This window comes from Sinocyclocheilus rhinocerous, unplaced genomic scaffold (genome assembly GCF_001515625.1).
Source record: "Sinocyclocheilus rhinocerous isolate Xijiao unplaced genomic scaffold, SAMN03320098_v1.1 scaffold2926, whole genome shotgun sequence".
In the NCBI taxonomy this organism is placed as follows: domain Eukaryota; kingdom Metazoa; phylum Chordata; class Actinopteri; order Cypriniformes; family Cyprinidae; genus Sinocyclocheilus; species Sinocyclocheilus rhinocerous.
The window spans coordinates 250,133-261,670 of NW_015664991.1; the positions used below are offsets into that span (position 1 = coordinate 250,133).

The 11,538-nt window shown below is 33.6% G+C and overlaps 2 protein-coding genes across 3 annotated transcripts in view; both read left to right on the top strand.

Moving 5' to 3' along the window:
* LOC107730604 (heat shock protein HSP 90-alpha) overlaps positions 1 to 5,747 on the top strand; it is a 13,100-nt gene extending 7,353 nt beyond the window's left edge. For both annotated transcript variants that reach the window (XM_016541464.1, XM_016541465.1), the window contains 6 exons: positions 254 to 419; positions 522 to 712; positions 1,683 to 1,830; positions 1,912 to 2,180; positions 3,563 to 3,896; positions 5,602 to 5,747. In XM_016541464.1, coding sequence (XP_016396950.1) covers positions 254 to 419; positions 522 to 712; positions 1,683 to 1,830; positions 1,912 to 2,180; positions 3,563 to 3,896; positions 5,602 to 5,711 — 1,218 coding nt within the window. In that variant the 3' untranslated portion in view covers positions 5,712 to 5,747. The remainder of the gene's footprint in view (positions 1 to 253; positions 420 to 521; positions 713 to 1,682; positions 1,831 to 1,911; positions 2,181 to 3,562; positions 3,897 to 5,601) is intronic.
* Positions 5,748 to 7,712: 1,965 nt separating this feature from the next.
* The window catches only part of LOC107730602 (serine/threonine-protein phosphatase 2A 56 kDa regulatory subunit delta isoform-like), a 23,986-nt gene continuing 20,160 nt past the window's right edge, over positions 7,713 to 11,538 (top strand). Inside the window, exons 1-3 of the mRNA XM_016541462.1 lie at positions 7,713 to 7,810; positions 8,387 to 8,446; positions 10,079 to 10,241. Of these exons, the coding sequence (XP_016396948.1) occupies positions 7,784 to 7,810; positions 8,387 to 8,446; positions 10,079 to 10,241 (250 nt within the window). The 5' untranslated portion in view covers positions 7,713 to 7,783. The remainder of the gene's footprint in view (positions 7,811 to 8,386; positions 8,447 to 10,078; positions 10,242 to 11,538) is intronic.

Genomic DNA, 11,538 nt, shown 5'->3' on the forward strand with positions numbered 1-11,538 from the left:
TATATATATATATATACTGTATATATATATGCATTTTCTAAACCCATTCAATCAGATTGATAAAAATTACATTTTAAATTATATCAAGCATGCAATATTTTTATTTCCTAAATAACTGACACCATGCAACACAAGGAGGTCATGTGACAATGTAACATGCTAAGGATCAAAATGTTTGTTTATCATTGCATTGTTTATCATACTTTTAAGAAATACTAAGCATCGCTCAAGATCTGTGTTTATTTCCTCGCAGCACTTTTCTGTGGAGGGTCAGCTGGAGTTCCGCGCGCTGCTCTTTGTGCCTCGCAGAGCTCCATTCGATCTCTTCGAGAACAAGAAGAAGAAGAATAACATCAAGCTGTACGTGCGCAGGGTGTTCATCATGGACAACTGCGACGAGCTCATCCCAGAATATCTCAGTAAGTCTCTGAATCCAGAATGATGCAAACTCCCAGTAAACCTAAAGCCTCAGAGCTGTTTGTTTTGCTCCGTCTTTAATATGATCCCACTTTTCCTCCCAGACTTCATTAAGGGTGTTGTGGACTCGGAGGATCTGCCGCTCAACATCTCCAGAGAGACGCTTCAGCAGAGCAAGATCCTGAAAGTCATCCGCAAGAACCTGGTCAAGAAGTGTCTGGAGCTCTTCACCGAACTCTCCGAGGACAAAGACAACTACAAGAAATACTACGAGCAGTTCTCCAAGAACATCAAGGTGTGTGCACTCGAAATCTGGAATCTGAGGGTGCAAAAAAATCTAAATATTGAGAAAATCATCTTTAAAGTTGTTCAAATTAAGTTCTTAGCAATGCATATTACTAATCAAAAATTAAGTTTTGATATTTGATAATTTGAGATTTACTAAATATCTTCATGGAACATGATCTTTACTTAATATCCTAATGATTTTTGGCATAAAAGAAAAATCTATAATTTTGACCCATACAATGTATTGTTGGTTATTGCTACAAATATACCCCAGCGACTTAACACTGCTTTTGTGCACCAGGGACACATATTTTTAATAGTCTTCAAATATTGATTCACTCATAAACGTAAAAACATAAATGTTTAAAAATGTACAACCTTATTGCAAATAGTAACAAATTTTTTTTTTTAAAATGTATTAAAAACTAAATGTTTAAAATCATTCAGCTCAAGTAATTACCAATTTTGTTAGTTATATTTATTTTTTTATTATTTATTTTTTATAAAAATTTTAATTATGTCTTAAGTGGATATCTATTTAGTTTAATTTTAGATTTTATAAATTTTTTCCCCCCTTAAATTAAAATTTTCATGTTTAAAGTCCCAGTTTATACTGTGCAAAATTATTATACATGCAAAATATTATTTAGAAAATATTTAGTTTGTATTAAATCACCCCCCCCCCACACACACACACTCTCTATTGTATCGAACTGTTAGCTGTATTTTAGCTATTTTTATTTTTATTTTTAAAAAGTACAAAAAAATACCTCATTGCAAATTGTTAAGAAAAAGCAAAAATATTACAATATTTCAAAAACACAAGACGATAGTATGATTATTCAGCTGAGTTCATTTCTAGTGTCAGTGCAGTCAAATCAATAATATTACTGAATATTAATTGAATCAATCTTTTAAATGAATAGTCAGTGAACATGGCAACTAATATTATACATCTATATTTTCCCGTCACACAGCTAGGCATCCATGAAGACTCTCAGAACAGGAAGAAACTCTCAGAGCTGCTTCGCTATTACACATCAGCTTCTGGAGACGAGATGGTGTCCCTCAAAGATTACGTGACTCGCATGAAGGACAGTCAGAAGCACATCTACTACATCACCGGTGTGGATGCCTTGAGCTCTCGATGCATTGGAAATCACTGTATTAATGACTTTAACTAACGTTTGCATGCATCTTCTGCAGGTGAGACCAAAGATCAGGTGACCAACTCTGCTTTTGTGGAGCGCTTGCGCAAAGCCGGTCTGGAGGTGATCTACATGATCGAGCCCATCGATGAATACTGCGTCCAGCAGCTGAAGGACTTCGAGGGCAAGAACCTGGTATCGGTGACCAAAGAGGGTCTGGAGCTGCCCGAGGACGAGGAGGAGAAGAAGAAGCAGGAGGAGAAGAAGGCTAAGTTTGAGAACCTGTGCAAGATCATGAAAGACATTCTGGAGAAGAAAGTCGAGAAGGTAAAGATCAACTAAACCAAGGGTTTTCGGTCTTTTAGATGCCACAGACTCCTGAAACATCCTAAAATGATGGCTGTGCGTAGCGTCATGTATAAAAACCCAACATACACTGTGAAAATTCATATTATAAATATGTAAAATAATATTTGGAGAATATTTAGTTTGTATTACATTTACATTCAATTACATTTACGTTTCTTCTCCTTATAGTACTGTACTGTCAGTTCTATTATTTATTTTATTATATATATTTAATATATTAATAATTATATAACATATTATATATTATATTAATAAATATATTATATTATAAATATATATTCTATATATTTAAATATAAAATATATATTTTATTTATATAAATATATATTATGTATATATTTTATCATTTATTTTACTTTAATTGCATTTTTAATTATTTATTTGTCTTATCTATTTAGCTTTCTTATTTTGTATTTATTTATTTATTTTATTTTTTAGGCTGTATATTCTCATGTATAAAGAGTCAATTTATACTCTGAAAAATAATATAAATATGTAAAATATTATGTGGAAAATGTTTATTTCTATTCAGTTTACATTCTATTACATTCGCTTTTTTCCCCATTCACTGTAGTGATGTACTGTTAGCTGTATTATTTACTTATTTTATTAATTTAACTGATTTATTTTTATCTAATTTTTCTTTTTTTATCAAATTTATCTATTTAGTTAAATCTCACATTTTGTTCATAATTTATTTTTGCACTGTGTTCCTAAAATTTAAAAAGTTGCTATGTATATTTGAATGTGTAAAGACCTAATATATACGGTGAAAAATTAATATTATAAATACATTAAAATATATTTTGGAAAATATTTAGTTTCAATTACATTTACATTTTTCCTCATTCACTATAGTACTATACTGTTAGCTGTACAGTACTGTTGTAATCTCATTTATATTTATTCAATCTAATTTGAAATTATTCATTTTAATCAAATTTATCTAATCTTTTTTTGTATTTAAAGGGGTCCTATTATGTTCTTTTACAAAGTAAAAACAGCGTGTGCTGTGATTGGTTAGCTGGGCCAGTGTGTGTTGTGACTGGTTAGCTGGGCCAGTGTGTGCTGTGATTGGTCAGCTGGGCTTATTTACTCTGTGTCTCTAAAACGTAAACCGCAGCTATATATTTTCATGTATAAAAAAACAATTTCTAGTGTGAGAAATTATATGAAAATATATAATATAATCCTCTTTTATATGTTTTAATCAAATGTTTAACTAGTTTTATCTTTTATACTGATTTGAAATTCTGAGTTTGAAAGCCTCTAGATGCGTTGCAGTGGTGCATCTACACATTGCATTTGATTGCTAACCGCTCTATTTATTCCTGCGTCAGGTCACCGTCTCAAACCGTCTGGTTTCTTCGCCCTGCTGCATCGTCACAAGCACTTACGGATGGACGGCCAACATGGAGAGGATCATGAAGGCCCAGGCCTTGAGGGATAACTCCACAATGGGCTACATGGCGGCTAAGAAGCACCTGGAGATCAACCCGGATCATCCCATCGTCGATACGCTCCGCCAGAAAGCAGAAGCAGACAAGAACGACAAATCGGTGAAGGATCTGGTGATCCTGCTGTTCGAGACGGCGCTGCTTTCCTCGGGCTTCACGCTGGACGACCCACAGACGCACTCCAACCGCATCTACAGGATGATCAAACTCGGATTAGGTGGGTCAAAGACTCGATATTAGGGATGTAATGGTATTATCAAAATCGTGGTCACATGACGATATGAAACATATGTGGCCCCGGACCACAAAACCGGTCATAAGGGTTAATTTTGTGAAATTGAGTGAAAAGTGTTCTGCGATATTATTGGTGGATATTGCTTAGCCCCACCCACACGGACTCGATTACATCAGCAGAAAAGGGTGGAGCAATAATTACGTTTCGATGCCATTACAGATTTTATTTCTATTTTGATTCAGTTTTAAATCATTATTGAAGCAGCAGATGATTCATTTGATGCTTCTGCAGTAGAGCGATTAGAGAATCCAAAATAAAAGTTTTTGTTTACATAATGTATGTGTGTGTGCTGTGTATATTTATTATGTTTATACACACGCATACAGTATATATTTTGAATTTGTATTAACATGTCTAAATTTATATTCATATAATTTGGGAACCTGGAGCACAAAACCAGTCTTAAGTGTCAATTTTTCAAAAAGCTGAATAAATAATCTTTCCATTGATATATGGTTTGTTAGGATCGGACAATATTTGGCTGAGATACAACTCTTTGAAAATCTGGAATCTGAGGGTGCAAAAAAATCAAAATATTGAGAAAATCATCTTTAAAGTTCTACAAATATACCCCAGCGACTTAACACTGCTTTTGTGCTGCAGGCTCACAAATGTGAACAAAAAGTGTCGTTTTTAAGATGTATTTAAACTTCTTACTCTAACATAAGGTATTTAAAGATGTGTTTTGGGCACAGTATCTGTCAGACGAACTAAAACCGAAAGCACAATATGGCTTCATCCCTTCATCAAGTCTGTTTTCGGTGCGTGTTTCAAAGTGAAGCGCACACTTCGTTCATGCGATCAGCTCATGATCCGGTGTTTTCTGAGCCTCAGAACCAGTGTTGCAACAAGTAACGCGAGTTATGTAATCAGATTACTTTTTTTTAATAACTAGTAAAGTAATGCTATCGTATCGTGAAATTTTGATATCGTTACATCCCTACTCAGTATGCATGAGATTGCAATGGGAAATAAAATATCGCAATAAATATCATATCGTGGACTGCATATCGCAATATTATCGTATCGTGAAATTTTGACGTCGTTACATCCCTACTTAATATGCATCTTTTTTTAAATAACTAGTAAAGTAATGCTATCGTATCGTGAAATTTTGATATCGTTACATCCCTACTCAATATGCATGAGACTGCATGAGATTGCAATGGGAAATAAAATATCGCAATAAATATCATATCGTGGACTGCATATCGCAATATTATCGTATCGTGAGATTTTGATATTGTTACATCCCTACTCAATATGCATGAGACTGCATGCGAATGCAATGGGAAAACAAGCATTTTAGTGTTTTTTTTTTATAAATATCGCAATAAATATCATACCGTGGACTGCATATCGCAATATTGTCGTATCGTGAGATTTTGATGTCGTTACATCCCTACTTAATATGCATGAGTCTGCATGCGATTGTAATGGGAAAACAAGCATTTTAATGTTTTTTTTTTTTTTAAATATCGCAATAAATATATCGTGGACTGCATATCGCAATATTATCGTATCGTGAGATTTTGACGTCGTTACATCCCTACTCAATATGCATGAGACTGCGTGCGATTGCAATGGGAAAACAAGCATTTTAATGTTTTTTTTCTGACGGTTTCAGGCATCGACGAGGACGATGTGTCCACAGAAGAGCCCAGCTCGGCTCCCATCGAGGACATGCCGCCGCTGGAGGGAGACGAAGACACGTCTCGCATGGAGGAGGTCGACTGAGAACGGCCACTGACCCATTCATGTTTGTAGCTCTGTAAAAAGATTATTGTTCAGATTATTGATTATTCATGTTGTTCTTGACCACATTTCAGTTTCTGTTCATTCCAGTTTGGTTGGTAAAGCTTTCGGAAACATCTCGTCATCCCACGTTCCCTTTTTTGGATTTTTATTTTTTTTGAGTTGTGTATGCACTTTGTTTTGTATTTATTGATTTTTTCTGACGGTTTCAGGCATCGACGAGGACGATGTGTCCACAGAAGAGCCCAGCTCGGCTCCCATCGAGGACATGCCGCCGCTGGAGGGAGACGAAGACACGTCTCGCATGGAGGAGGTCGACTGAGAACGGCCACTGACCCATTCATGTTTGTAGCTCTGTAAAAAGATTATTGTTCAGATTATTGATTATTCATGTTGTTCTTGACCACATTTCAGTTTCTGTTCATTCCAGTTTGGTTGGTAAAGCTTTCAGAAACATCTCGTCATCCCACATTCCCTTTTTTTGATTTTTATTTTTTTTGAGTTGTGTATGCACTTTGTTTTGTATTTATTGATTAACATTCCAATTTTGATTTTTGAGTGTTTAAGGGACACTGATACTGTATTATTGACATGACGGGATCCTGAAATAAAGCTTACCATATCAGATCGTTTGATGCTGTGTCTTCATGATGCTCAGACAAAACACTCCTTTAGGTTACATTTCACCACAAAAAAACTAAACAAAACAAAAACATTTAGCATTAAGAAATTGGAGGCTGTTTTAGGACCTTTACAGTTTTTTTGGGTTGTGACATTTTCCTGAAAATTTGACTGTAAATTTAATTGAACATGGCAATGATGTATTGTTAAATAATTTATAATCATAAAAATATTGACTCACCCATCAACTTAAAAACATGAAGTGTTTAAACCTTGTTTTAAGTTGTTACAAAAAAAACAACAAAAATTGTTACATTCAAAGTGCAAACTTCAAAGCCATCCCGTCTAGACACATTAAAAGCGGCATAAATTTTATTAAATATTACAGTGATGTATACTTATAATTGTATTTTACTGTACAAATGTGCTTTTTAATTTAAATATGTTTTAATAGTCCTAAAAATATTGACCCATCATTTTGAAAACATGAGCTACAAAAGACATAAAAACTACATAAACATAAAAATGCTTTTTAAAAAAATTATTAAAAAGGTGTTTAAAAACCTTATTGTAAATTGTTTACTAAAAAAAACTAAAATGTTTAAAACTTATAAATTGTAACTTTAAAAAAAGACTTAAAATTTTCTTTATTATAAATTGCTACTAAAAAACAACAAAAATGTATAAAAACTAAAATGTGTTTAAAAATGTACAACCTTGTTGTAAATTGTTACTAAAAAACAATCATGTTTTATAATGTTCAAAAACAAAAAACTTATTGTAAATTGTAACAAAACAAAACAAAAAAACGTTTAAAATTTTTTTACAATCGTACTTTATAAATTGTTACTAAAGAAACAAAAGCGAAATGTTTAAAAATATATATATGTTTAAAAATGTACAACCTTATTGTAAATGGTTACTAAAAATACATAAAAATAAAATTGTTATACACAATGTGTTCTAATGTGCCAAGCTAATATTATCTGTAGAGATACAGAGAGTGTCCAGCAGGTGGCAGCAAAACAATACAAAATACCATTTACATTTCAAACGCTTGAGAGATCACGAGTCCATAAAGATAAATAATATTATGTTTACAATGCACACATTATTGAATGCCAACACTGAGTAATTAATGTTCTCCTTAAGTGTAAAATAATAAAATGCATGCATTGCATTGAAATGAGCGCTCTGTGTAATTTCATCAGATCAAAATAAAACTGAAGTTGAAGTGCATCAGAAAGGAAGGTGCAGAATGAGTTTACAGACTTCATGATGTGTTCAGTTTAGTTTAGTTTAGTTTGCTGATGCATGAGTGTGAGTGTGTGTGTGTGTGTGTGTGTGAGAGAGAGAGCACACACACACATACACACACTGACAGCGGGTCTCATTGACTGACTGCAGGCTGGAAACACACGCGTGTGAGTGCCATGCCGAATAAAACCAAGAAAGACAAGGTGAGACACAACCAATGCGGAGGAAAACCTGTAAAAGTGCGCAAAATGCGGATTTATACTTAAGTCAAAGCGGCAGATTAGTTGCAGCTCTCAGCTCGAGACGTTAGCGTGTATGCTAACTCCAGCTTTGCCCATCATAAACGGGCTTTTATCGCGATGAGTTACACTCTGGGTTATAAACTGTAAACGATGTACACCCCTGGAGGCGAAACAAAGCACTTTAGGCGACTTTACATGTGTATTTTTGTACAGTTTATTTGGTCGGTGTTCAGTTTCGTGGCGAAGCTAACTTTAGCATGTTAGCGGAGTACTTGGTTTGTCGTTTAAAGAAATATCCCTTTCATCCAAATTCGAGCTGAAATGTCCAAAATGCTGTTCTATGAAAATAAATCGCATGCGTTTTATTATATTTGGTGCTGGAGTCCAGATTTGGACATGAAACACTTAAGCCGGATTGCTAATGCTAGCTGTCAGTGAGATGGTCTGTTGTTTTTATTAGCCAATAATGATTAATATCAGTTTTTTTAGAGGGGAAAATGTAAGGACGGAGTTTTATGTTGTTTATTCTCTTTATAGGATTCACCAAAATCTGCAAAAGTGAGTAAAACAGGAGGCCAGGAGAACTCAGAGCATGAGGTAACTTAATTTAGCTAAATGCGCTATTTTAGTTATGTATGTATTTAAAATGTGCTTATATTCTATATAATTATCTGTTATCTGAAATTAGATGTATGTGGCTCGTTCTGATCATGTGGAGAAATTATTTTAATGCAGAGAGATGTGAGCTGAACTGGGGTGTTTTTATTATTCAGATTAAGGCTCTTTTACACTTGGTTAAAATTTGGCCATAGATTAAAGGTCGTTATGCGTTGATGCTTTGTAGCAGATTTCTGAATGAAAATGTGTAGTTACAGTTAGAGGATCTAAACACACTTTAAGTTTCTTCTGTTCATGCATATTCATTTTAAACCTAGGATTTTGATGTTGCTTCATTCAAACGTTGTGCATCAACAAGCCAAATGCCTTTATGAGCTCTATTGTTATTGATTGATGTCTGAAATATTGCAGATGAATGGACTACTACTGTGATTGAGCACGTGAAAAATTTGCATAAAAATAAAACAAGAAAAACATAAAAATGTGCAACCTTATTTTAAAATGAGAACCCCTAAAAAAGTAATAAAAATGTAAAATTTGCAAACTAGTCATAAATTGTAAACCATAGAAATATGTAAAAAATGTGCAACTATTGTAAATTGTTATAAAATATAATGCAAAAAATATAAAAAAGTTTTTAATAGTGCTGTCAAACGATTAATCGCATCCAAAATAAGTTTTTGTTTCACATTATATGTGTATATTTATCTATTATGAATTTATAAATACAAACACATGCATGTATATATTTAAGAAAAATATTTTAAATATATTTATATATAATTATATGAATATAAATATATATATATATATATATATATATGTAAATGCATGTAAATATTTTCAAAATATATACTGTATGTGTGTGTATTTATATATACGTAATAAATATACACAGTACACACACATATATTGAGTAAACAAAAACTTTTATTTTGCATGCGATTAATCGTTTGACAGCACTAGTTTTTAAAATGTTACCCAAAAAAGCCAAAAAAATAAAATAAAAAAAAAGGGAAATATTTAAATACACAATTTTTTTTTCAAATTGGCAAACTATTGTAAATTGTAACAAAAAAAAAATACACAAAAATGTTTACAAATTGGCAAGCTTATTGTAAATTGTTACTAAAAATGTGATAAAAATGTTCAAAAACATAAAGATGTGTTTAAAACTGTTAACCTTTATTTTAAATTGTTACAAAAAAAAAACAATAACATTACAGTAAAAATAAAGTTAAACATGTTCTTGTAAATTGTTACTTTAAAAACACGAAACAAAAACAAAAGTGTTTAAAATCATAAAAATGTGTTTACAATGTGCAACCTTTATTGTAAATAGTTGCTAAAAAATATAAAAACACGATATAAACACTGTCTTTACATTGCATCTGTGCTATAGTTATTCAACTTAAAGGATATTTGTAGCTTAATGGTTACAGATTTGATCTGCTGTTATAAAGGTTCTGTTCCCTCTGTGTTTTTGTTGTTTCTGAGCAAAACACTCGTGTTCATTTAGCAAAAATCCATAAGCATGATAAAAATCTAATCTTTTCTTGTGACCTGCTCCATGTTGGAGAGATGAGGATGTAAGGTGTTTTTCTCCATCAGGGCTCGAATAAGAAGGGCGCTAACAGCGTCCCACCCGCCACACAGCTGCTAAAGAGCAAAGAGGCCGGATCTCAGACTCCGCTGAAGAAGGAGAAGAGGCCGAGCTCGTCTCGATTCAGTCTGAGCAACAACCGAGAGCTGCAGAAACTGCCTGCATTCAAAGGTGAGACACACTAGATTTGATTGGCTGGTGAAAAGTGTTCCGCGATATTATTGGTGGATATTGCTTAGCCCCGCCCACACGGACTCGATTACATCAGCAGAAAAGGAAAGTCGTTTCAGAGGTGGAGCAATAATTACGTTTTGATGCTGTTACAGATTTTATTTCTATTACAAAAACTTTTATTTTGGTTGCGATTAATCGTGATGAATCGTTTGACAGCACTAAGAGAAATGATCCAAAACAAAGACAAACCAGAGATAATTTCTAGATGATGATGACCTGAAGTGAGGAACATGTTTGAGTCTGTCAGAGAAGCACTGGATGTGCTCTTTTCTCTTTTACACATTTATTCAGTGAGTTTAAAATGAATCGAATGCATTGAAATGCCTGATCGCTGTGAATCTTGACCTCTGGATTCGTGGTATATTTATTATGAAAGCCTCTGTTAGTGCCCTCAGACAGAACAGAGCTGAATCCGTGAATCTTATGTAATTTAGCCGATAGATGCCGATGTGTTTGTCCTGGTTTGACTCTTCTCATGGAAATGAACTTAAACCTGAATAAATCCAGCTGTTTTCTGACGTTTGACTCTTCTGAACTGCAGCGTCTAGAACTGAACGTGTTAAATATGTTTGGAGTCACATACTAATGCTGTTTCTTAAGCGTGCCACAACGCAGTGCGCTCGACCTTCCCTTCCCAGCATGATGCATGTGCAGCTAGTGATTATTATCATCTGCTTCACTCATTATTTAATTTGCCAAAAGTTATAAAGATATCTATCTATCTATCTGTCTATCTATCTATCTATCTATCTATCTATCTGTCTGTCTGTCTATCTATCGGTCTATCTATCTATCGGTCTATCTATCGGTCTATCTATCGGTCTATCTATCTATCGGTCTATCTATCTAGCTATCGGTCTATCTATCTATCTATCTATCTATCTATCTATCTATCTATCGGTCTATCTATCTATCTATCGGTCGGTCTATCTATCTATCGGTCTATCTATCTATTGGTCTATCTATCGGTCTATCTATCTATCTATCGGTCTGTCTATCGGTCTATCTATCGGTCTATCTATCTATCGGTCTATCTATCTATCTATCTATCTATCTATCTATCTATCTATCTATCTATCTATCTATCGGTCTATCTATCTGTCGGTCTATCTATCTATCTATCGGTCTATCTATCTATCGGTCTATCTATCTATCGGTCTATCTATCTATCGGTCTATCTATCTATCGGTCTATCTATCTATCGGTCTATCTATCTATCGGTCTATCTATCTAT